This window comes from Mesoplodon densirostris, chromosome 15 (assembly GCF_025265405.1).
Source record: "Mesoplodon densirostris isolate mMesDen1 chromosome 15, mMesDen1 primary haplotype, whole genome shotgun sequence".
Lineage (NCBI taxonomy): Eukaryota > Metazoa > Chordata > Mammalia > Artiodactyla > Ziphiidae > Mesoplodon > Mesoplodon densirostris.
In genome coordinates this window covers 63949225-63977083 of record NC_082675.1, presented here as the reverse complement: position 1 = coordinate 63977083, position 27859 = coordinate 63949225, and the positions used below count along the sequence as shown (strand labels likewise).

Below are 27859 nucleotides of genomic sequence, written 5' to 3'. Positions count from 1 at the left end.
TCAGGCATCCAAAGTGGAGCCTCGTGGCCATTGTGGATATGGTTTCAGAAATGTTCCTGCATTACTAAGAACTTGAATTTCTGAACTGTATCAGACTCAAGGACACCACCAGCCATTCTCAAAACAAGATCTGCTAGCAGCTGCAACCATTTTGGATCCAACCAATACTTACTTATTAACAAGCACCCTTACTTCTTGCCAGCCCCAATCATAATTCGTGATAAACAATTCATGTTAACTAGTCGTAACCTTGCAATTTTTGCCTTTATAATCCTCCCCCATTTTGTAGTCCTGCAGAACACAATTCAAATGCTTCTTGTATCTGTGTCTCCTGGACTATCGTCCTCAATTTGGCTCAAATAAAACTCCTTTTCAGTCCTTTTATAGATTATTTATTGGTTATTTGTGTCAACAGTTTTATACTGTATGTTTCCAACTATATGACATTCTGGAAAAGGCAAAACTATGATGACAGTAAAAAGATCTTGGTGGCCAGTTTGGGGGAGAGGGAGGGAGGCAGAACACAGAGAATTTCAGGGCAGTGAAATTACTCTATATGACACTGTCATGGCGCCTACATGTCATTAAAGATTTGTCAACATCCATAGACTGTGCACCAGGAGTGAACTCTAATGTAAACTACGGACTTTGAGTGACAATGACGTGTCAAGGTAGGTTCATCTGACACAGGAGGTTGATATGGGGGAAGCCGGGGCATGTGTGGGGCGGGGCGGGGGGGGTGGGAATTCTCCATACTTTCCACTCAGTTTTGCTGTGAACCCAAAACTGCTCTAAAAAATGTCTATTTTTTAAACGATTAACTGATTTTTAAACAAATATATCAGACCTAATATATTTAAATGGAGTCACCCTTCAACGTAGTTACCTCAGCAGGTCATGCTTTTATTCCATTGCTCAAAATATTTCCGAAACTCCTCTTTTAAAATTGTCTTCAATGTAGATTAATGACCACAGTCTTCTCCAGCCCACATGTACCAAAATAATATGTGGCCCTGTAGAAAACTGGGACAATGCATAAAGGCACAAGAAAAAAAGTAGATGTTTTGGTCACATTTTTTCCATCTTCTTACAAAATAGGCTTCTCATGTGTTTTGATAACCTGTGCTTTTTCTTCTTAAAAATATCAATACTTTGTAAATATTTTTCCCAGTTATTAGAAGTTTTTCTAAAACATGACTTTCAATGACTGCAGAGAATGCACCATAACTTAATCACCCTTCAGCTGTTGGAGAGTCCTCTTGTTTGAAGCTGTGCCTCACCAAATTTAAGAACGCACTTTATTAGCAGTTTTGACTCTTTCTGAAATCCAGATTTGCCCTCAAGGACAGATCTGATAACATTTGGAGAGCTTTAAAACTGTATGACAGGTCATTCTTAAAAACTGACCTTTGGTACATTTCTACCTCTGTCCTTGAAGAAACCCCTTTTGTCCGAGTGAGTTAAAAAACCGGAAAGCAACTTACCAAGACGAGTTAAAGACTCAAGAAGGCAATTACAGTAATCTTCTTTGCTATGTTTTTATTGTTATTATGAAATACATAATTCATATAGAAGAATGTATAAAACATCCATTCAGGGACTTCCCTGGTGGTGCAGTGGCTAAGAATCTGCCTGCCAATGCAAGGGACACGGGTTCAAGTCCTGGTCCAGGAAGATCCCACATGCCTGGGAGCAACTAAGCCCGTGCACCACAACTACTGAGTCCACGTGCCACAGCTACTGAAGCCTGAACGCCTAGAGCCCACGCTCCGCAACAAGAGAAGCCACCACATTGAGAAGCCCATGCACCGCAACGAAAGAGTAGCCCCCGCTCATTGCAACTAGAGAAAGCACAGCAATGTGCACAGCAATGAAGACCCAACACAGCCAAAAATAAATAAATAAATAAAATTAATTTTTTAAAAAATCCATTCATTTTTAATAATAATAATAATAGTAATAACAAGCATCACCCTGGTTAAGCCCCAGAGCACCTTCAGTGTCTTAGAAACTCCCTTGTGCTGTTCCTTTCAAACGTTTCCCCTCCTCCCACCAGAGGTAACTTCCATCCTGACTTTTATGCTCATCATTCCCTTTTTCTTTATGGTTTTTACCAACTATACATCCGTAAAAAAACCAGTGTTTAGTTTTTACATTTTTGAATGTTATATGAATGGAATACACATGTATTTCTTGTGACTACTTTTGTTTCACAGTATGTAATTTCCCCCAAAAAAATTCATATCAGGGCTTCCCTGGTGGCGCAGTGGTTGAGGGTCCGCCTGCCGATGCAGGGGACGTGGGTTCGTGCCCCGGTCCGGGAGGATCCCACATGCCGCGGAGCGGCTGGGCCCGTGAGCCATGGCCGCTGAGCCTGCACGTCCGGAGCCTGTGCTCCGCAACGGGAGAGGCCACAACAGTGAGAGGCCCGCGTACCGGAAAAAAAAAAAAAAATCATATCAGAGTAAGAGCTTAGGTATGATCCAGCTATTCCATAATATCTTCACTTCAATTATCTGCTTCCGCAGTTTTTTTAGTCTGTGGGCATAATTTTACAGTGTCTTACAGGGTTGCTCTCTAAGGCTTCTCAAGGTAACTCTTCTCTTTCCCAGAAAACAGAAATATAGTTAATTAAGTATTTCTTCATGGCGCCCCCAAGTACCTGGCATGGTGCCAAGTGCTAAGCAGAGACTGATATTTCTTGATAGGTCCACTAGAAAACTGTTTTTGTCAAACTACAGGTCATGAAATCAATGGGCTACAGGCAGCATAGTTCAACACAACAGAATTATCACAGAATGCGTAACAGGTAAGAAGGCTTAGTATTGCTTCGTGAAACTTTTGTTGCGTTTGCATGTGTGTGTCCACTGGATCCCAGTCTAAGACGTCTCACAGTTGGTCACAGTAAAAAAAAAACTTGAAAGCCACTATACAAAATGACATCCTATTAAGATGTCCAACACTGGCAGTTTTCCCTCATCTTTCTGAAGATGCTGACACAACAACTCTTGGTGAAGACTGAAGCCTTTCTCATCTACCAAAATTAGCCTTGGTAGTCAAAGGCTCTATTTTTCTAAGTTGATTTGTCTCGCCTGTAGTGCCATCTAGTGTATGAGGAAGGGAAGTACTTCACGAAATTTAGGTAGTTCCAAATTACTACTTACATAACAAAAAAGATGACAATCATCACAAAATTTAGTCCAAATCAAGTTTTCAAAATAAAAATAAAACTGCATATTAAACAAGCTGTAATAAGATTGATGGGATATGTTTCTAAATGTCCACATTCTCAAACTCATGCTTGGGGGTTAGACTCAGAACCGAGGTCTCTGGTCCCGGCCTTCCCTCCATCAACTCCTCCCCTGCATTAACCCCTCCTCATCAGTGTCCACTCCTGCCCCTGCACATTCACATCTGACCAGAGAGAAGCTGCTGTTCTAATCTGCCAAAAATTGTGCCAAATTTGCCAGAAGCAAACAACCGTGGTTGCCAGTCTTAGCTGAGCTCACATAGCAACAAATGGTGTCTCTTACAATTCCTCAAACATAATCTCACAATTTTAGTGACCATTTCAAAGCAACTACTGGCTAGACCTCAGTTAGTCACCCTGCTGCACCAGGAGTAGTGCGTCTTGTAGGAGATTATGCCTTTAATTCCTGAAAAACACAGTCCTGCTGTATGCAAAGCCCATCCATCTCATTTGTACGCAAAGGTCTTTGAGAACAAAAGGATTTGAATTAAAGAGCCATGAAAGCCATGAATATCCCCAGAGGGACTGCACTGGACACTGACCAGGTCCATTTCCACCTGGTGTTTTGCAAACTGTGGGGTGCTCTGCCAGCATCAGGTCAGTGTTTGGTGGGTACCTAACAGCTGTTAGTTGCTTTGTTCATATAGTTCAGAGACCCTCCATCCTTCACTCTGAAAGCACATGCTTCTTCCTAATCTAAACACGCACTAATGCAAATGGTCCCTTATGACTAAGATGCTGAGAAAAAACAGCCGGGAGTGTTTTGCTTGTGCTCCTCAGTACGACACACACTGCACTGGCTTTGGCTGACAGCCCTGAATTTCCTAAAGGTGATCACCTGGGTAGAGCCCAGATCAGATTTATACAACTATCACCATGAAAATTTAAAAACATATTTCATTACCCCAAAAAGAAACTCTGCACCCCTTAACCATCACCCCGTCCTTAAAAGCCATAGAATTACACACTTTAAATGGGTGAGTTGGACTTCCCTGGTGGTCCAGTGGTTAAGAAGTCGCCTTCCAGTGCAGGGGACGCGAGTTCCATCCGTGGTCAGGGAACTAAGATCCCACGTGCCACAGGGCAACTGAGCCCCTAGTGTGCCTCAGATAGAGAGCCCGCACACCACAACTACAGAGAAGCCCACACGCCACAACGAAGATCCTGCATGCCACAACGAAGACCCAACACAGCCAAAAAAAAAATCAAAAAAAGAATCATCTTAGAAAAATAAAAAATAAAAAATAAATGGGTGAGTTGCATGGTATATGAATTATATCTCAATAAAGCTGTTTTAAAATGCATAAAAACAGGGAGAGTTAGGGAGAAAAAGGCTAAAACGAATGTAAATAATTTGAGCAATGTTTTGAGTAATATAAAATAAATGATATGACTGGAAATAGAAATGATTTCATGCAATATTTTGAAGTTATTCAAAATGGAAATGAGGGTGCTGCTTATCACCCACACTGCTGTGAGGGCCTCTTCACTACCCTGATGGCAGAGCCTGGTCATGTCTTGGGATGCGGCAATGATGCTTCTTTACTTGCTCTGATGACTTGGCTGTAACAAGCTTGGTGAGTCAATGTGGCTACAGGGTAGACTCCCCAGACAGAAAAGAAAACACAAAATCATCTAGGCAGATATGTCCTTTATATGTTTTCTTTCTGGTTTTATCACAACTTGCAGTACACAAAAAAGTTGAAGAAACCACCTTAAGTAGTGTTAATATTTCCTCAGTTCATTTGGAAAAAAATAAACTTCTTTCAAAAAGAATCTCAAGGGCTTCCCTGGTGGCGCAGTGGTTGAGAGTCCGCCTGCCGATGCAGGGGACACGGGTTCGTGCCCCGATCCCGGAAGATCCCACATGCCGCGGAGCGGCTGGGCCCGCGAGCCATGGCCGCGGAGCCTGTGTGTCCGGAGCCTGTGCTCCGCAACGGGAGAGGCCACAGCAGTGAGAGGCCCGCGTACAGCAAAAAAAAAAAAAAAAAAAAGAATCTCAAAAATTTTTAAGGCAGAAATTTAAAATTTTTTATCCAGATAATATTCAGAGTTGGCAAGGTGTGAAAGAATATGTACTCAGATATAATTGGTGGAAATATAAACTAGTACAACACTTTTATAGAGCAAAAGGAAACATGCACATGCCCACTGACCCCGCAATTCCATAACTCACCATTTATGCCAGATCAATTATACTATATTATAGAAATACTTCACATCTGCAAAATAATAAATGTTCAAGGATGTCTAATACAGCATTATGTGTATTCCCCTCCAAAATTAGAAATACTCTAAAATGTCCATTAGTGGTTAACTAAATCATGATACAGGCTTACTATGTATCACTATGCCCCAATAAAAAGAACGAAGTAGATCTATATACACTGACGAGGAAAGATTTTGAAGACATTGTGTTTTCTCTCCACCCACTTACCATCCACTCCCAAATAGAAAGAAAGTGTGAATTAAAGGTAATGTTTAACTCTTTGACATAAATCACAGCAAGATCCTTTTTGACCCACCTCCTAGAGTAATGGAAATAAAATAAAAAATGAACAAATAGGACCTAATGAAACTTAAAAGCTTTTGCATAAACAAGATGAAAAGACAACCCTCAGAATGGGAGATAATATTTGCAAATGAAGCAACTGACAAAGGATTAATCTCCAAAATATACAAGCAGCTCATGCAGCTCAATATCAGAAAAACAAACAACTCAATCCAAAAATGAGTGGAAGACATTTCTCCAAAGAAGACATACAGATTGCCAACAAACACATGAAAAGATGCTCAACATCACTAATCATTAGAGAAATGCAAATCAAAACCACAATGAGGTATCACCTCACATGGGTCAGAATGGCCATCATCAAAAAATCTACAAACAGGGCTTCCCTGGTGGCGCAGTGGTTGAGAGTCCGCCTGCCGATGCAGGGGACACAGGTTCATGCCCCGGTCCGGGAAGATCCCACATGCCGCAGAGCGGCTGGGCCCGTGAGCCATGGCCGCTGAGCCTGCGCGTCCGGAGCCTGTGCTCCACAACGGGAGAGGCCACAGCAGTGAGAGGCCCGCGTACTGCAAAAAAAAAAAAAAAAAAAAAAAAAGGAAAATCTACAAACAATAAATGCTGGAGAGGGTGTGGAGAAAAGGGAACCCTCCTGCTTTGTTGGTGGGAATGTAAATTGATATAGCCACTATGGAGAACAGTAGGGAGGTTCCTTAAAAAACTAAAAATATGACCCAGCAATCTCACTACTGGGCATAATACCTTGAGAAAACCATAATTCAAAAAGAGTCATGCACCGGGCCTCCCTGGTGGCGCAAGTGGTTGAGAGTCCGCCTGCCGATGCAGGGGATACGGGTTCGTGCCCCGGTCTGGGAGGATCCCATATGCCGCGGAGCGGCTGGGCCCGTGAGCCATGGCCGCTGAGCCTGAGCGTCCGGAGCCTGCGCGTCCGGAGCCTGTGCTCCGCAATGGGGGAGGCCACAACAGTGAGAGGCCCGCATACCGCAAAAAAAAAAAAAAAAAAAAAAAGAGTCATGCACCACAATGTTCATTGCAGCACTATTTACAATAGCCAGGACATGGAAGCAACCTAAATGTCCATTGACAGATGAATAGATAAAGAAGATGTGGCACATATATACAATGGAATATTACTCAGCCATAAAAAGGAACGAAATTGAGTTATTTGTAATGAGGTGGATGGACCTAAAGTCTGTCATACAGAGTGAAGTCAGAAAGAAAAAAACAAATACTGTATGCTAACGCACATACATGGAATCTAAAAAAAAGGTACTGATGAACCTATTGGCAGGGCAGGAATAAAGACACAGACGTAGAGAACAGACTTGAGGACACAGGGGTGAAGGGGAAGCTGGGACGAAGTGAGAGAGTAACACTGACATATATAGACTACCAAATGTAAAATGGATGGCTAGTGGGAAGCTGCTGCATAGCACAGGGAGATCAGCTCTATGCTTTGTGACCACCTAGAGGAGTGGGATAAGGAGGATGCGAGGGAGGCTCAAGAGGGAGGGGCTATGGGGATATATGTATACATATAGCTGATTCACTTTGTTGTACAACAGAAACTAACACAACATTGTAAAGCAATTATACTCCAATAAACCTATTTTAAAAAAAGGTAATGTTTAAATTTGACAAAGAAAAACTTTGATTAGTACAAAAAATTTAAAAAGAAACGTTTCTCTCTTCACCCTATCCACCATTGTTAATTTGTCATGTAATCATTCTGAAAGGGGTTTATGAATATATCAACATATATATAAACAAATTCTTTTAAATTTGCAAAAAAGTTTATCATTTTGTATATACTGTTGGGCATCTTGCTTTTTCCCCCACTTAATAATATGTCTTGAACATCTTTCTATGTGAGCAGATGCAAATCCACCTAATTCTAAGACATATGTAAGGTGAAAAATCACAGAAATACATACCCACACTCTTTCACTCATAGAAAAAGAAAGGAATAAAAATCTAGATGTGTAGTTACCTCTGGGTAGAGGAAAGGGATGGGGGCACAGCAGCTCAATTTTTTATCCATAGACTTCTGAATTGTTTAACTTCAATACTTTGGCAAGTAAAGAACAAAGAAACACGTCGGCTTGGGTTCAACTGTTCACAGATCAAAACACTTCCAGGCTAAGGAATTCCATCATCACCTTGGCAGATGAGCCACTCTGACATCTGGGTTCCCTCCCCTCCCCTCCATCAGTAGATATGGAGGTGGGGTGAGAAATGTCCTGACACTGATGCTGCCCTTGGGTGTTCCATTCACTAGGAGGGAAAGATCCAGACAAAGTCACCCAAAGGCAGCTCCTCCTCCACACTACACTTCCTACTCCTATGTCCCCCTGAGTTTACCTCCCTCCCTCCATGTGCGTATACACTGAGGGAGAGAAACATAGGAGTCTTATTGTCTGCTATCCATAGGGAGAGCTTTGGCTTTCACAGCTGCCCTCACCAAACTTGAGCTGGAGGATTTGTCAGAATAATCTCCCTCAAATTCCTTTTAGAATCCCTGGAGAGTCGCTTAAACAGTGAACACCACTGACCTAGTGAACTCATGGTAGGTCAGGATGAATAGGAAGGCAAAGCTCTAATTCTTGGGATGGACTTCCGGATTCTGAGCTGATCTGAGCAATGTTGATCATATTCTTGAAAGACTATAAACAATCTATCAGAGGCACTTGTGCAAAGTTTTTATTATATTCCTGGAAAACGACAGCTGTCCCAACTCCAATCAAGAGTATTTCTAGGGCTTTATGGCTGGAATCACAAAGTTTGGCAAACAGTCCTGATCTCTACAGCAGATGATGGGGACTGAAGGATACTCTTTGGTTCAGTGACTTAGAATTGTTTGATAATGAGGTTGCTTCAAAAATGGCTTTCTTACCTTATAGTTGGGGTGCCCAGGCCTTAAAATAATAATGCTACTTCTTCTTTAAGTTTGATGGAAATTCAGAATTTAAGGAGAGATAAGAAAACTCTATTCAAATACCTAGTGTTAAATATTTAAGGCGTGCGGTTACTTGAAACACAGAATATGGTCTTATAAATTTGTTAATTGAAAGTATAAAGTTTGCCAGATCTATAACACCTTTCTACTCATGCCATTCAAATTATCATAGAAAATTGTCTTCTGAATTAACAGACTAAGAAGTGGCCACCACCAATGGTCAATTTAAACTGTAAAAGATGGTGTGCCCCTGAAATGGACACAATTAGATGCTCAATTAGTTTCTGTCTACCAAAGAAAGGAGGTCCAGAAATGAGCATCTAACTGGGGTGTCTCATTTGTCTCTGCTTCAATAATCTGGCTGTTTTCTACTTCTTCATTTCCTTTGTGGGCTACTGTGCATCAAAAGTGCCTCCATTATCAGATTCAAAATTGAATCCTACAATACTGTAGCCTGAGGAAAAGAAAGCATTGAATATCATTCCTAGCTTTAGACCCAGAAGATATTTAGGAAATGTTACTGTATATACACCACAAACAGCATTCGTGCTTTTAATTTCTTTTTTATGGGTGCAATGGAGATTAATTTGCATGAGCTCGTTTCAATTTCTGTAATAAGATCCAAATTTTGCATTAAGCTGTCCATCTCAAAAACAGTTAAAAAGGACACATTTCTTCTTTCAAATGTTTTCATTATAGTTCTATTTTACAGTCCTTGCATCTAATATTCACTTAAAAGCTTGAATATATATACCCATAGGTTCTAATTTGTTTCCTGATTACCTCCTGTTTCTACCAAGAAACTTCCCAAGTGCCAAATGCCGCACAACTTGACAAAGCACTAGAACTACCAGAAGGGGTATCTACACATCCAGGGAACGTATGTATTGTATTTAATACAAAAGCAGAACAGGTCAACTATGCTCAGGAACAGTGTTCCATGAAGGGAGGCACTTGTTGTCAATCCTGAGATTGAACTGGTTATAGAATTGGGGATTTCAGGGAAGTATAAAGCCTACTGAAACACAGGGGACTTGCTGTGCCACGCCACTGTTATTAAACATGGAACTAGATTATGGACAGGCTACTTTCTAGTTGCAACATAGCTGCATGATGGAGAGATCAGACTGCCATCACAGTAAGGTGACACCACAGTCTCATCAGGGATAGAACAGCAGGTGAAACCTTGAGGAAACAATCAGACAACTGTAGAAAGGGAGATGTTCTCCAAAACCATTGGCATGGTTTCTTGAACACGTTAGTGTCATTAAAAATAAAATAGGAGAGAACGGCCAAGATGGTGGAGTAGGAAGACCCTGAGCTCACCTCCTCCCATGGGCACACCTAAATTACAACTATTTACAGAGCAACTCGTGACGAGGAAGACCAGAAGACGAGTAGGGAAGTTCTTCTACAACTAAAGACATAAAGAAGGAACCACAAGGAGACAGGTAGGACGAGCAGAGACGCTGTATAGTCAAGACCCATAGCCGTGGGTGGGCAGCCCACAAATGGGAAGATAATTACAATTGCAGTGGTTCTCCACAAGCAGTGAGGGGTTCAGGCCCTCAGGCAGCTAGCCTACTGGTGGGTGAGGATTTATCCCCACCCATCTAGCTCCTGACCCTGGGGGTCCTGCACCAGGAAGATAAGCCCCTAGAATGTTTGGCTTTGAAGGCCAGTGGGGCTTACTTTCAGGAGAGCCAGAGGGCTGTGGGAAATAGAGACTCCATCTTTAAAAGGCACACAAAACCTCACATGTGCTGGGACCTAGGGCCGAAGCAATAATGTGAAAGGAGCCTGGGTCAGATGCACCTGGTGATCTTGGAGAGCCTCCTAGAGAGGCGGGAGGAAACTGGAGCTCACCCTGGGGACACAGACACTGGTGGCAGCCACTGTTGGAAGCTTGTTCTACCACAGGACACTGTTGCTGGCCAGTGTCATTCTGGAATCCTCCCTCTAGCTTATTAGTGCTGGGACTGGCCCCACCTACCAGCCTGGAAGCACCAGTACTGGGACACCTCAGGCCAAGTAGCTAGATGGGTGGGGATAAAACCCCACCCACCAGTAGGCTAGCTGCCTTAATACCCCCGAGCCCACAGTCCTGTTCCTCAGAACCCTCACACCAGTGAACCTGCACTAGCCCCGGGACCTCATGGGCCTCAGCTTCACCCATGGCAGGCCGCCACTAGTCCTGGGAACCCCTTGGCCCTGGGCCCATCCACCAGCAGGCCAACACTAGCCCCAGGACCCCCCCAACCCCAGGATCCAGCCCCACTCACCAGCAGGCCAACACCAGCTTTAGGACACCCCAGATCCCACAGACAACCGTGTCAGGAACAGGCCCCACACCAGCAGGCCATCTAGTGGATCCGGGACACCTAGCCCCACAACCACCATCCTAGAACCTGGCTCCACCCATCAGCGGACCAGCACTAGCCCCAGAACACACCAGGGCCTTGTACCCAGCTGCCTTGTGACCCCGCCTCATGCACCAGTGACTAGCAGCTTCAGCGCAAGACAGGGCCTGGCAACAAACCAGTTTTTAAAAATACATATATATATATATTGCTATATGTAAACCAGCCGGGCATACAAGACCACCCACCGTAGTCAGCCTGTGACAACAGAAGGACCCACATAGCCCACATAGGGGGCACCCCTAGAGCATACAGCTCTTGTGACCAGAGGGAAGTGCATTGCTGGGAAACACAGGACATCTACAAAAGTCCACTTCTCCAAGGTCAGGAAACATAACCAACCTACCAAATATATAGAAATAAAAACAGCAAATTAGGCAAAATGAGGTGACAGAGGAATATGTTCCAAATGAAGGAACATGATAAAACCCCAGAAGATGAACTAAGTGAAGTGGAGATAATCAATCAACCCAATAAAGAGTTCAAGGTAATAACTGTAAAGATGCTCAAAGAACTCAGGAAAAGATTGGGTGAGCAGAGTGAGAAGTTGGAAGTTATTAATAAGGAGTTAGAAAACATAAAGAAGAACCAAAGATAAAGAATACAGTAACTGAGATTTTAAAATACACTAGAGGTAATCAGCAGTAGATTAGATAATACAGAAGAATGGATCAGTGAGCTGGAAAACAGAGTAGTAGAAATCACACAAGCTGCACAGAAAAAAGGAAACACATTTTAATGAGGATAGCTTAAGAGACCTCTAGGACAACATCAAGGTACTAACAGTCACATTATAGGGTCCCAGAAGGAGAAGGGGAGAGAAAGTGGAAGAAAACTTATCTGAAGAAATAATAGTAGAAAACTTCCCTAACCTGTGAAAAGAAATGGACATCTAGGCCCAAAAATCACAGAGATTCCAAACAGGATCAACCCAAAGAGGACCACACCAACACATATTGTAATAAAAATAGCAAAAATTAGAGATAAAGTGAGAGATAAAAATAGCAAGAGAAAAGCAACAAGTTAAGTACAAGGAAACTCCCATAAGGCGATCAGCTGACTTTTCAACAAAAACTCGGCAGGCCAGAAGGGAGTGGCAATGTATTTAAAGAGATGAAACAGAAAAACCTACAACCAAGAATGCTTCATCTGGCAATGCTTTCATTCAGATTTGACAGAGCGATCAAAAGGTTTACAGACAAGCAAAAGCTAAAGGAGTTCAGCACTACCAAACCAGCTTTACAAGAAATGTTAGAGACTTCTTTAAGTGAAAAAGAAAAGACCACTACTAGAAATAGGAAAATTATGAAAGGAAAAATCTCATTGGTAAAGGCAAATATACTATAAAGGTAGTAAATCAACCACATGTAAAACTAGTAGGAAGGTTAAAAGACAAGCATACTAGACTCATCTAGATCCATATTAAGTATTTAAGGGATATAAAAAACAAAAAGATGGGAAATATGATGTCAAAAACAATAAACATGGGGGAGTAAAAATGTAGGATTGTTAAAATGTATTTGAACTTAAAAGATCAGCATCTTAAAATATATATTGGTATATATAAACCTCATGATAACCACAATCCAAAAATCCATAATAGATACACACACACATAAAGAGAAAGGAATCCAACCATAACACTAAAGATCGTCATCAAATCACAAGGGAAGAGAGCAAAAGAAGACAGAAAGAAAAAGAACTACAATAACAACCCCAAAACAATTAATAAAATGGCAATAAGTACATATCTATCAATAGTTACTCTAAATGTAAATGGACTAAATGTTCCAATCAAAAGACATAGAGTGGGGCTTCCCTGGTGGCGCAGTGGTTGAGAGTCCGCCTGCCGATGCAGGGGACACGGGTTCGTGCCCCGGTCCGGGAAGATCCCACATGCCCTGGAGCGGCTGGGCCCGTGAGCCATGGCCGCTGAGCCTGAGCATCTGGAGCCTGTGCTCCGCAATGGGAGAGGCCACAACAGTGAGAGGCCCGCATACCGCAAAAAAAAAAAAAAAAAGACATAGAGTGGCTGAATGCACACAATAGCAAGACCCATATATATGCTGCCTACAAGAGACTCACTTTAGAACTAAAGACACACATGGACTGAAAGTAAAAGGATGGAAAAGGGTATTCCATGCAGACTAAAATGAAAAGAAAGCCAGGGTAGCAATACTTATATCAGGTAAAAGACTTTAAAACAAAGACTGTAACAAGAAACAAAGAAGGACATTACATAATGATCAAGGGATCAATCGAAGAAGACAATTGTAAATATATATGAACCCCATATAAGAGCACCTAAATACATAAAGCAAATATTAACAGACAGAAAGGGGGAAACTGACAGTATTACAATAATAGTAAGGTAATTTAACAACCCCCACTTACATCAATGGACAGATCATCCAGACAGAAAATCAATAAGGAAACACTGGCCTTAAAAGACACATTAGGCCAAATGGATCATATCCATATATATGAAACATTCCATCCAAAAGCAACAGAATACACATTCTTTTCAAGTGCACATGGAACATTCTCCAGGATAGATCACATGGTAGGCCACAAAACAAGTCTCAGTAAATTTAAGAAAACTGAAATCATAACAAGCATCTTTTCCAATCACAACACTATGAGACTAGAAATCAAATACAAGAAAAAAATGCAAAAACACAAACATGTGGAGGCTAAACAATATGCTACTACACAACCAATGGCTCACTGAAGAAATCAAAGACAAAATTTAAAAAACCTGGAGCAAAAAAATTAAAACAAAGAAACACTATCCAAAATCTATGGGACAAAGCAAAAGCAATTCTAACAGGGAAGTTTATTGCAATACAAGTTTACCTCAGGAGACAAGAAAAATCTCAAACAACCTAACCTTACACCTAAAGGAACTAGAGAAAGAAAAAAACCACAAAATTAATAAAAGGAAAGAAATCATAAAGATCAGAGCAGAAATGAAATAAAGTCTAAAAAAAGAAATAGAAAAGATGAATGAAACTAAGAGCTGGTTGTTTGAAAAGATAAACAAACTTGATAAAACTTTAGCCAGACTCATCAAGAAAAAAATAGAGGGCTTCCCCGGTGGCGCAGTGGTTGAGAGTCCACCTGCCGATGCAGGGGACATGGGTTCGTGCCCCGGTCTGGGAAGATCCCACATGACACGGAGTGGCTAGGTCCGTGAGCCATGGCCGCTGAGCCTGCGCTTCCAGAGCCTGTGCTCCGCAACGGGAGAGGCCACAACAGTGAGAGGCCCGCGTACCGCAAAAAAAAAAAAAAAAAAAAAAAAAAAGAAAAGAAAAAAATAGAGAGGGCCCAAATCAACAGAGTCAGAAATGAAATAGGAGAAGTTATAACCAACACCACAGAAATACAAAGGATCATAAGAGGCAACTACAAACAATTATATGCCAATAAAATGAACAACCTATAAGAAATGGACAAATTCCTAGAAATGTACAATCTCTCAAGACTGAATCAGGAAGAAATAGAATATATGAACAAACAAATTGCCAGTAATGAAACTGAAACAGTAATAATAATTAAAAAAAAACTCCCAACAAACAAAAGTCCAGGACCAGATGGCCTCACAGGTGATTTCTACCAAGCATTTAGAGAAGAGCTAAAACCTATCCTCCTCAAACTGTTCCAAAAAACTGCAGAGGAAGGAACACTTCCAAACACATTCTTCCAAACATGAGGCCAGCATCACCCTGATGCCAAAAGCAGACAAAGACATCACAAAAAAACCAGAAAATTACAGGCCAATATCACTGATGAACATAGACGTAAAAATCCTCAACAAAATATTAGGCAAAACAATCTTCAGAAAATAAGAACAAAGCTGGAGGTATCACACTCCCTGATTTCAAACTGTACTACAAAGCTACAGTCATCAAAACAGTATAGTACTGGCACAAAAACAGACACATGGATCAATGGAACAGAACAGACAGCCCAGAAATGAACCAAAACTTATATGGGCAGTTAATCTACAACAAAGGAGGCTAGAATATACAATGGGGAAAAGACAGCCTCTTTAATAAATGGTGTTGGGAAAATTGGACAGTTACACGCAAAAGTATCAAACCAGAATACTCTCTCACACCATGCGCAAAAATAAACTCGATGCATTAAAGACTTAAATGTAAGACCTGAGACCATAAAACTTCTAGAAGAAAACATAGGCATTAAGCTCTTTGACATTGATCTTTGTAATACTTTTTTGAATATGTCTCCTCAGACAAGGGAAACCAAAGCAAAAATTAACAAATGGGACTACATCAAAGTAAAAGGCTTTGTGCAGCGAAGGAAACCATCAACAAAATGAAAAGCCACATGCTGAATGGGAGAATATAATTGCAAAAAATATATCCAATACGGAGTTAATATCCAAAATATACAAAGATCTCATACAACTCAACATCAAAAAACAAACAACTGGATTAAAAAACAGGCAGAGGATCTGAATAGACATTTTTCCAAAGAAGACATACAGACAGCCAACAGGCAGATGAAAAGATTTTCAACATCACTAATCATCAGGGTAATGCAAATCAAAACCACAGTGAGATACCACCTCATACCTGTCACAATGGCTACTATCAAAAAGACAACAAATAACAAGTGTTGGTGAGGATGTGCAGAAAAGGGAATCCTCTTGCACTGTTGATGGGAATGTAAATTGGAGCAGCCACTATGAAAAACAGTATGGAGATTCCTCAAAAAATTAAAAATAGAACTACCATATGATCCAGCAATTCCACTACTGCGTACTTATCCAAAGAAAATGAAACACTAATTAGAAAAGATCTATGTACCCCTGTGTTCATTGCAGCATTATTTACAATAGCCAAGATATGGAAGCAACCTAATTGCCCAACAATAGGTGAATGGATAAAGAAGATGTGGCATATATATACAATTAAATATTACTCAGCCATAAAAAAAGAATGAAATATTGCCATTTACAATGACATGGATGGACCTAGAGGGTATTATGCTAAGTGAAATAAATCCAACTGAGGACAAATACTATATGGTTTCACATATATGTGGAATCTAAAAAACAAAACAAATGAACAAACATAACAAAACAGAAAAAGAGTTATAGATACAGAGAACAAACAGGTGATTGCCACAGGGGAGCGGGAAGGAGCAAAGAAATAGGTGAGGGAGGTTAAGAGGAACAAACTTCTGGCTGCAAAATAAATGAGTCACGGGTAGGAAATGTACAGTGTGGGGAATATAGTCAATAACTATATAATATCGTTGTATGATGACAACTCAAAACTGACTTACTGTGTTGATCATTTTGAAATTATATAAATCGAATGTATATCAAGTCATTATGTCATATAACAGAAACTAACACAGTATGGTAAGTGAATTAAACTTCAAAAACAAACAAACAAACTCATAGAAAAAGAGATCAGATTTGTGGTTACCAGAGGCGGTGAGTGGAGGGAGGAGGAATTGGATGAGGGTGGTCAAAAGGTACAAACTTCAGTTATAAGATAAATAAGTACTAGGGATATAATGTACAACATGATAAATATAATTAATACTGCTGTATTTATATATGAAAGTAGTTAAGAGAGCAAATCCCAAGAGTTCTTATCACAAGGAAACATTTTTTTCTATTTCCTTAATTTTGTATCTATATGAGATGCTAGATGTTCACTAAACTTGTGATAATCATTTCATGATGTATTAAGTCAAATCATTATGCTGTATACCTTAAACTTATACAGTGCTGTATGTCAATTATATCTCAATAAAACTAGAAGATAAAATAAATAAAATAAATAGAAATAGAGAAGGTAGGGGATGGGGGAAGCTGTGCAAATTCAAAGAGACATAGGGGATACAACCAGATACAATGCATGATCCTGTTTTGCACTCTGGCTAGAGAACTAGTTGGTTAAAGAACAGTATTTACAATACAATTTCATTTTGATAAAACATACGGGTGTGTGCATGTATGTGTATATACATACATAGCAAAGGATCTGGAAAGATATATGGATATACACCAAGGTTCACTGTTGGGTAACAATACCTTAGTGTATCTGGGTTGTGGGAATGTGGTGGTTTTACTTATTTATTCTGTTATTATTTCTTTTTTTTTTTTTTTTTTTTTTTTTTTTTTTTTTTTTTTTTGTGGTACGCGGGCCTCTCACTGCTGTGGCCTCTCCCGTTGTGGAGCGCAGGCTCCGGACGCGCAGGCTCAGCGGCCATGGCTCACGGGCCCAGCCGCTCTGCGGCATGTGGGATCCTCCCGGACCGGGGCACGAACCTGTGTCCCCTGCATCGGCAGGCGGACTCTCAACCACTGCGCCACCAGGGAAGCCCATTACGTACTATTTCTTTAAGCTTGACTTATTATTACGTAAGTAATCGTTAGAACTGTCAATTGATACGACTGAGAATATTGAAAACAAAATAAAAATAACTGTCAGGAGTTCTTAGATCTAATAAATTCTAAGACTTTCAGTTTACTCCCCCGTACAATGGGGATAATATAACTCTTCTTTGGTTGTGTAGAGGCTGGAATTAGTCGATGGCAAGCGCACGGCGCTAGGGTGGTCGTCACTGTTGATTGATTCCTGCTGCTCTCCGGACCCAAGTGGGACAGGGCGGCCCAGGGACTCCCGACTGGTGGTGATGTAATTTGGGCACAGCTCTCAGCCCCCTCAGGAAGGGGGCGCTGGGGCTTCCTTGCGTCCCGGACGCGCGCTGGTGGCCGTTCCCGCGGGGGCTCCACGCCCCGAGCGCCAGAGGCGGGCCGCGCCGTGCGCACCCAGGGGAGCTCGGGGCAGGGCAGGGCCGGGCGGCAGCGTCCGGGCACGAGGTTGCGGAGGAGGCCGTGAAGAGAACAGAAGCGCCACTGGCTTCGCCCGTTGCGGCGGCCATTCTCACAGAGAGTGGGGTCGGCCCGACGGCCAGTCGCGGGCACAAACGCCAGCGCGTCGATAGCCTGGCTGGGACCTGGCGGCGCTGTGGAGGAGGCTGGTTCCAGTGGACGGAAACCAGGAGCCTGACGAGAGGGACCTGGGGAAGAACAATTCCCGGCAGCGCCCAGAGGGCGCTCCTTCGTAGAAGGAGGCGATGGAGGGGCACGGCCACGCACACCGCACAGCCCGCAAAGACCGATCACACGGCTGCGAGCACAGACCGGAGCTCCACAGACACCCCTCAGAGGTAGTGAGGCCCTGCCACGGGTCCCACGGCCGGGAGAGGGGCGAGGACAGAAGGCGGTGCCGCGGGGGTTCCCCAGTTTATTCTTCGGAGCGGGGATCATCTGGTTACAGCCGGTCCCCTCCACAGTCTATCCGTCCTTGTCTGATGTACGGGGACTGTCACAGACGCCTGGCGGAGGCCCGTGTTGCACAGCAGAGGCCTGGGGAAAGCCCCTCAGATGCCCCTCGGGCCAGACTGGAGCTCGGAGGAGACGGCCACCTGGGTGCACCCCAGGGGAGAGGGGCTGGGAGTCTAAGCAGGGGACACCAGCCTCCCCACAGGGACAAATTCCTGGTCGGTACCAAGGGACACGAGAAGTCCTCTGCCTTGACCAGACGAAAATCAGGCCTGGTCTTCTCCAGAGAGGAAAGGCCGCGGCCTCTCCCCCGGGACAGAGCAAACGAGAATCCGCCCTCTAGTGGTGTCGAGAAAGAGAAGGAAAGAGAGGGCCGCGGCATCCAGGTTTTACCTCCCTTCAGACAAGCTTCACACCTTAAAAAGCGGAAGCACCAAGACTCCGAGAAAACCAAACCGGACAAAAACAAGCAGAGTCGCCACTGCTTGGACATAGCAGAGGGGGCAAGAGGCCTGTTACCCAAGGTGAAAGAGAAGGTTTCCAATAACCAAAAGCTTCAAGAAGAGAAAGTAAGACCTCCTCATTTGGATGGAAAGCCTGAGGGCTTCCTCCCTAACAGTGAGGAGGTGGATATGGATAATGAATTCAAGCCGCCCACCAGGTCTTTTGAGTCATACCTCAACTACGACCAGCCTAGGAAGAAAAAGAAAAAGATTATGAAAACTTCAGCCACTGCTCTTGAAGAAAAAGGACCTAAAAAATATGATTCAAGTGAAAACTTGGACTTGGTTCAGAAACTACCTAAGGTGAATGAAAACAGATCAGAGAAGCTGCAGCCCTCTGGAAACATCTGGGCCAAGCTGGAAAAAGTCACCACTGATGCACCAGCGTGGCCGGACCCCCCATTACCCAGGGTCCAGGCTAATGACCGTCCACTTCTTGCCTCTGGATTGATGTCCTCCTTACGACCAAAGCAAAAAGCACTGTCTTCACCCCAGGAAGAGGAAGAAGTTGGATTTACTGGACGTAGAATGAATTCTAAGATGCAAGTGTTTTCTGGCTCCAAGCGTACCTATCTTGCCAAAATGATGACCTTGCGCCAGCAGTGCATCTGGGTACTTAGAAACAACATCAGTTCAATCTTTAAAGTGAGAGGAGTCCCATATTCGGTTCTTGAACCCATCTTGGAGAGCTGTGCACCTGATCAGCTGTATCGCATAGAGAAAGACAATCATGCATTAATCCAAGAAACAGACAAACTATGGAAAATTCACTCTCACCAAAACTTTAGGAAAGAAAGGCCAAAAGAGCACGAGACATGGCGAGAGATGTACATGCGGCTTCAGCAGGCCCGAGAGCAGCGGCTTCAAGCACTGACAATGAATATCCAATCTGCACAAGCCAATAAGCCCAAAGGCCGACAAGCAAAGATGATCCTTCTCAACTCTCTGCCCAGGCCACCTTCTGACGTTCGAAGGAGGCAGGAGAAGTTTGAAATAGGAGAAGCAGCTGCCCCTGAAAAAGTCAAGATCAAGCCAGCCCTGTACCCCACAGGAACCATCCATACTCCCTCCAGCAGAAACAGCCTTAACCTCACCCATGAGAAGCCAGCCGGAGCCTGCTCAAGCACCACCAGTACCCACTTGCCGCGGGTAGTCAGCAGCAGGAAACCTGCAAAGAAAATCACCCCCATGATGGCCAAGACAATTAAAGATTTCAAGAACAGGTTCTCCCAACGGTAAATTGAGGCCTTGCCTTGGAGCTGGAATTCCAGAGGAGGAATACAAGGGCAGTGGGTGTTAGGGAATGGGACTTCCAAAGGAGACCAGACTGTTTTGCTTTGTGGAAACTTTTGGACTCTGACTCCTGTAGTTTTCAAGTGCTGCACCTGTGAGCTGCCATAGCCACTGCCTCCTGCCTGGAGAACACTTCAGAATTCTGAAGATGAGATGCCTCAGTCCCACTGACGATTTTAAGATCCATTATACTTTTGTTGTTAACTAGCCTCTTTGTAAACAATATGACATAGTCTTAACAAATATTATCCCCAGATTGTGTTTATATAAATAAACAAAAGTACTTAACATGAGAATTTTTTTTTTTACTCTCAGAGTAGATGAGGTCTTCTTGGACACAAACCCAGAAGCCATTAATTAAAAAGACTGATATATTTGACCACATAAAAATTTAGAAATATATTAAAAAAACAAGGTCGAAAGATAAACAACAAACTGGGAAAGATATTTATAACTCAGTTAACATTCAGAAGGCCAATTTCCTTTATATATAATAAGGGCCCACAAATTAATGAGAGAAAAAGACCAATAATTTACTATAAAAATGGGCAAACATAGGAAACGATGGTTCACACAAAAGGAAACACAAATGACTCTTAAATATATGACAAGATGCTCAATCTTACTAAAATGCAAATAAACATAATATGAGGGAGGTGGTGGTGGTGGGATGAATTGGGAGACTGGGATTGACATATATACACTAATATGTATAAAATAGATAACTAACAAGAACCTGCTGTATAAAAAAATTAAATTCAATTAACTTCAAAATAAAGAAAAGATCCCATAATATGATACAAATTTCCACCTATCAGTTAAGTAGAATTCAAAAGGTTAATAGCCTGCTGTGTTGGGGCAGATGATCAGACATTACTAGTAGATGATAAATTAATACAACTTCTATGGAAGTTAATAGGCAAATGTTAAATATATATTCTTTGGTACTACAGTATCACTTTTAGGATGAGAAACTGAATATATAAATGACGAATGGCCAGAACCACATAAGCTCAGGAAGCCAAACCACAACCTCTGCAGCAACCATCCCAGAAAACCAAATCACAGACTCTCCAGCAATCAGTCCAGGAAACGAAATCACAACCTCCTTAGCAATTGGCCCAGAATAGTGAGGATTTGGTCAAAAACTGCCAGCCTCCCTATTTTTTTTTTTTTTTCTTTTGTGGTACGTGGGCCTCTCACAGTTGTGGCCTCTCCCACTGAGGAGCACAGGCTCCAGACGCGCAGGCCCAGCGGCCATGGCTCATGGGCCCAGCCGCCCCGCGGCTCGTGGGATCCTCCCGGACCGGGGCACGAACCCGTGTCCCCTGCATTGGCAGCCAGACTCTCAACCACTGCGCCACCAGGGAAGCCCCAGCCTCCCTATTTTTGCCTTCAGCCTCCAAATCAGGACCAACCAGAGAAAGCCAAATATGATCTCCAAATCACATAAGATGCCCCACTTCTAGTTAGGCCCAACTCCGGATTTCCCAAGTCAGCAACCTCCAATCAGAAAATACTAAAGCCTTCCCTTTTTTTTCACTATAAAGCTTTCCCACTCCCCTGCCTGCCAAATGCAAGTGATGGTAGCTGACTCCCTTGCTATAGCAAGCTCTCAATAAATAGCCTCTGTTTGTTCAGTTTGGGTGGTTTTTATTTATTTCCACAAGAATTGTATTCTACAGATGCACATATATCAAACATACACATATACAAACTCTGATATAGCAATTTCACTTATAGGATTTTATTCTCCAGACACAACTGCGTGTGTTTGTGTGTGTGTTTGTACTCAATTAATAAAAAGACATGACCATGGCACTTGAATCGAATTTTTCTCCAGGACATTTGCCTGCTTCTAAGAGGCTAAGATGCTGAGTAGTGTGTTTGACAACCTCAAAGTGCTACAGGTGCAAAAGTTCTAATCCAAGACCCACCAAGATAGGAGACCCTGGTAAAACCAATGAATACTCAGTCCTTATTCAGTCCAAGGAATAAGGACAAAGGATAAGTTAGGCTGCCTAAGCTCTGTATGGCCCAGAAAAATCTCAGTCCCTGAATTTAGGTTGAGATAATTCCTAGATTACTAGCTCCTCTCCCCAGGCACAAGACAGAAACAAGCCTAAATTACCTCTACAGGAAGATATCATCATCCTTCATCTCAAATTATTTCTAAAAACAAACCATCAACTACACTGCCATATACAGTCTAAGAAAAGAACAACATAAATGAAAAACATTAGGAATTACAGACAACTGAAATAGATTCACATGGGCCTCAAGATATTGGAACTCTCAGACACAGACTTGAGAAAAATTATTTCAACCAATATCATTTACAATAGTATATAAAAATCAGATAGGAACAAATCTAACAAAAGATGTTTCAGATTTCTTTTGTGGGCTGAATTGTGTCCTTTCCTCCCCAAATTTATACATTGAAGCCCTAACCCTAAATAATTAAGAATGTGACTGTATTTGGAGATAAAGCCTTTAGGGGGCGATTAAGTTAAAATGAGGTCATTAGGGTGGTCCCTAATCCAATCTGACTGGTGTCCTTAGAAGAAGAGGAAATTTGGACACACAAAGCCACACCAGGGATGTTCTCCAATGTAGGAAAGATCATATTGAGGTCACGGCAAGAAGGTGGCATTTGTAAGCCAAGGAGAAAGGCCTCAGGATAAACCAAACCTGCCAACATCTTGATCTTGAACTTCTAGCCTTCAGAACTGTGAGAAAATAAATTTTTGTTGTTTAAGCCACCCAGTCTATGACATTTTGTTATGGCAGCCCTAGCACACTAATACAGCCTCTCTGCTGAAAATGACAAAATAGGGGTAAGAGGCACTAAAGAAGATACAATGTCTATGAATTGGGAAAATGAATTTTGTTAAGATGTTAATTCTCTTGACAATTGATCTAGAGATTGAATGAAATCTCATGAAAAGCTCAGCAGACTTTTTTGTATAAATTGAAAATCTGATTCTAAAATTTATGTGGAAATTCAGAATAACCAAGACAGCACTGAAAAAGAGTTAAGTCAGAGGATTTACACTACCAGTTTTCAAGGTTTAATACTAAGCCACAATAGTTAAGATAGTTTGATATTGGCACGGAGATAGATAAATCTATCAATGGAACAGAACAGAGAGTTCAGAAATAGACCCACAAATATATGGTAACGTGATTTTTTACAAAGTTGCCACTGTAATTCAAAAAAATTTTTAAAGGTACTGGAGCAACTGGATAACCAAATAAGAAAAAAACGAAGCTTAACCCCTATCTCACATAAAACACACAAATTAATTGAAGATAACAATCCTAAATTTTTATGTACATAATAACATGGCATCAAAATAAATAAAGCAAAAATTGACAAAATCAAGACAAGAAATAGGCAAAAAAATACAATCACAGTGAGAGATATTATATGCCTTCCTCAATAATTAACAGAAGAAGAAGAAAAAATCTGTAAGATATAAAAGATTTGAACAACACAATTAATTATTCACTGAGCCATAAAACAATTCTTGACAAATGTTAGAGGACTGAAATCATGTAGATTGTTATGTAGAATATTGTTATGTAAACACAATGCAGTTAATCTAGAAAACAATGTCCAAAAGGTATCAAACAGACTTCCCTTATGCAAATAATACACTTCTAAATACTTACGGGTCAGAGAAAAATCATAATAGATGTTAGAAAATATTTGAAATTGAATGAAAATGAAAAAATTAAAATGCTACATATTAAAACATGTGGAAGCAGGCAAAGTAGTGATTGGAGGGAAATTTAAATCTTTAAATGCATCTCTTAAAAGAGAAAAAAGGTATATCTCTCCATCTATTTGTATCATCTTTAATTTCTTTCATCAGTGTCTTATAATTTTCTGCATACAGGTCTTAGGTAGGTTTATTCCTAGATATTTCATTCTTTTTGTTGCGTGGAACAGAATAAAGAAAAAAGAATGAAAAGAAATGAGAAGACACCCTAAGAGACCTCTGGGACAACATTAAATGCAACAACATTCACATTATAGGGGTTCCAGATGGAGAAGAAAGAGAGACAGGACTGGAGAAAATATTTGAAGTGATTATAGTCGAAAACTTCCCTAACATGGGAAAGGAAACAGCCATCCAAGTCCAGGAAGCACAGAGAGTCCCTGGCAGGATAAACGCAAGGAGAAACGCGCCAAGACACAATAATCAAATTGACAGAAACTAAAGACAAGGAAAAATTATTAAAAGCAACAAGGGAAAAATGACAAATAACATACAAGGGATCTCCCATAAGGTTAAGAGCTGATTTCTCAGCAGAAACTCTACAAGCCAGAAGACAGTGGCACGATATATTTAAAGTGATGAAAGGGAAGAACCTACAACCAAGATTACTCTACCCGGCAAGAATCTCATTCAGATTCGACGGAGAAATCAAAAGCTTTACAAACCTGCTCTACAACAAATGCTAAAGGAACTTCTCTAAGTGGGAAACACAAAAGAAGAAAAGGATCCACAAAAACAAACCCAAAACAATTAAGAAAATGGCAATAGGAACATACATATTGATAATTACCTTAAACGTGATTGGATTAAATGCTCCAACCAAAAGACACAGGCTCGCTGAATGGATACAGAAACAAGACCCATGTATATGCTGTCTACAAGAGACCCATTTCAGACCTAGGAACACGTACAGACTGAAAGTGAGGGGATGGAAAAAGACACTCCATGCAAATGGAAATCAAATAAAGCTGGAGTAACAATACTCATATCAGATAAAATAGACTTTAAAATAAATAATGTTATAAGAGACAAGGAAGGACACTACATAATGATCAAGGGATCAATCCAAGAAGAAGATATAACAATTATAAAGATATATGCACCCAACATAGGAGCACCTCAACACATAAGGCAAATGTTAACAGTTATAAAAAAGGAAATCGACAGTAACACAATAATAGTGGGGGACTTTAACACCTCACTTACACCAATGGACAGATCATCCAGACAGAAAATTAATAAGGAAACATAAGCTTTAAATGACACAACAGGGCTCCTCTGGTGGCGCAGTGGTTGAAAGTCCGCCTGCCGATGCAGGGGACACGGGTTCATGCCCCGGTCCAGGAGGATCCCACATGCCACGGAGCGGCTGGGCCCGTGAGCCATGGCCGCTGAGCCTGCGCGTCCGGAGCCTGTACTCCGCAACGGGAGAGGCCACAACGGTGAGAGGCCTGCGTACCGCCAAAAAAAAAAAAAAAAAATGACACAACAGACCAGATAGATTTAATTGATATTTATAGGACGTTCCATCTGAAAACAGCAGATTACTCTTTCTTCTCAAGTGCACACGGACATTCTCCAGGATAGATCACATCTTGGGTCACAAATCAAGCCTTGGTAAATTTGAGAAAACTGAAGTCATATTAAGCATCTTTTCTGACCACAATGCTATGAGATTAGAAGTCAATTACAGGGAAAAAACGTAAATAACACAAATGCATGGAGCCTAAACAATAAGTAAATAAATAACCAAGAGATCACTGAAGAAATCAACGAGGAAATCAAAAAATACCTAGAGACAAATGACAATGAAAACATTACGATCCGTAACCTATGGGATGCAGCAAAAGCAGTTCTAAGAGGGAAGTTTATTGCAATACAAGCCTACCTCAAGAAACAAGAAAAATCTCAAATAAACAATCTAATCTTACACCTAAAGGAACTACAAGAACAAATAATAGTGTGACCATTTGACAAAAAAAGAACAAGTAGAAGTCTTTGCTCTAATGGATATCAAGAATGGATACAACTATATTTATTAACACAGTGTGGTATTAGCACAGGAAATAGACAAAAAGGCCCATGGAACAGACTTGAGGACCCAGAAACAATTCTGCATATTTTTCAAGTCTGTTAAGTTCCATTTTATGCTTCTTATATCTTCTGTTTTTCTCCTTTTTATAATCATGTTTTCCTTAAATGTTTAAACATATTTATAATAGCTATTTTTAAAGACCCTGTCTGCTAATTCTGTCTTTTGTTGTATTACTGGATCTTCTGTTGACTGATTTTTGTCCTGGTTTTGGCACATTTTCCTGGTTTTTATGACGGCTAGTAGTTATTTCCTTGGATGCCAGTCTTGTGAATACCTAGGTTATATTGCCTTCTTTTAAGTATTTTGAGGGTTTTGAGGGGGCAGATAGTTTAGTTATTTGCAGGTAAGTCTGATTCTATCAAGCTTTGTTAGGAAGGAGGTTATCCAAAGTCACTTTTATTCTAAGCCTAGTTTAGGTTACTCTTAATGCATTGACTTCCTGGAATCTCTACTAAATGCTCTGCTGTTCCACAAGAAGTCTCCACTCAGGCTGGCTGGACTTCAAATGTCTCTCAATGTTATGTGAGCACCAGTAGTTGTTTAGCTTATAGTTCCCTGATAATTGGTTTTTCCCCAGCTTCATACATTTCCACTCTGTGTATGCACAGCTTAGTATTCAGCCAAAAACTCAGATGTATGGAGCAATTTGTTTGCCTAGCTCCCTCCTCTCTGATCCTCTTTCCTCCCAATTCTAACCAGCTAAGTCTTCCCAAACTCAACTCCCTGTCTCATCTCTGCAAAACTGCTGTGCTCTGCTTAGATACTCCTTTGTGTGCTAGAACCCAGTTACTGCTTCCAGGCAGAAGATCTTGTCTCATGATCACATTGCCCAATGTCTGAAAACAGATTATTCATATATTTAGTCCAGTTTCCTAGTTACATATAGCAGGAAGGCTAGTCTGGTACCCTTTACTCTACCACATCTGAGAGCAGAAAGCTTTATCATTTTTTTTAATGTTTACAAGATTGACCTGGGTGGAGAGATATATACTTTTTATACTTAAAAATAAAACCTAATAAAATTAATGTTATTTTTACAAAAGAAAGAAAGGATGTTTTTAACCCAAAATATCAAATATACAAAGTCATATCTGTATATTCTCATATTCTCAATTAGTGGTTAAAAAGAAAAATAGAAGAAAAAAGAACAAATCTCCAAGAGTAGCAATGTGACACTAGCAAAATGTTCCAGGTTGTCTGATCAGCCTCCCTTTCTTGGTCCAGGTACAGGAAGAATGGGGTTCAACAGCAGCCACAGCACTTTTAAAGATGCCCACAAGGCTATGGCAGTGCTCGGTAGTGAAGTGGTTAACCTTCCTTATGTAAGAGCAGGGCCGAGAACTTAAAACACGAGTAACTTACAATTCAGCTTAGCTTTATGGTGAGGTAGAGTTTGTTTAATTAGTAGTTAGAACTGCACATTGTTTATAGCTATTGGTATTTCAATAGACGCTTAAATGTTTGAACATTTAAAGCTTAATAAGCCTTAGTTCTCCGAAGAAAAACATTGATGTAATTAAATTTTCAATTACTCTAGTTGTTTTTTTTTAGGGGCCCATGCAGTTAATAAAAGCTAAGGCATTTAACAATGCTCATTTAAAAACCTAATCTGACACCTCATTAATTAGCTAACACTTATAGCAGATTTTTTTTTTTTTTTTTTTTTTTTTCTTTTTGCGGTATGCGGGCCTCTCACT

The 27859-nt window shown here is 41.2% G+C and overlaps 2 protein-coding genes across 7 annotated transcripts in view; one reads left to right on the top strand and one right to left on the bottom strand.

Moving 5' to 3' along the window:
• KATNAL2 (katanin catalytic subunit A1 like 2) overlaps window positions 1-27859 on the bottom strand; it is a 99242-nt gene that overhangs the window by 64750 nt on the left and 6633 nt on the right. The gene's annotated exons all lie outside the window — the stretch shown is intronic.
• On the top strand, window positions 659-20228 carry LOC132503209 (elongin-A-like). The gene is given in 3 exon segments (XM_060119632.1): window positions 659-671; window positions 17852-18151; window positions 18154-20228. Coding segments are annotated over 3 exon segments (2388 nt in total).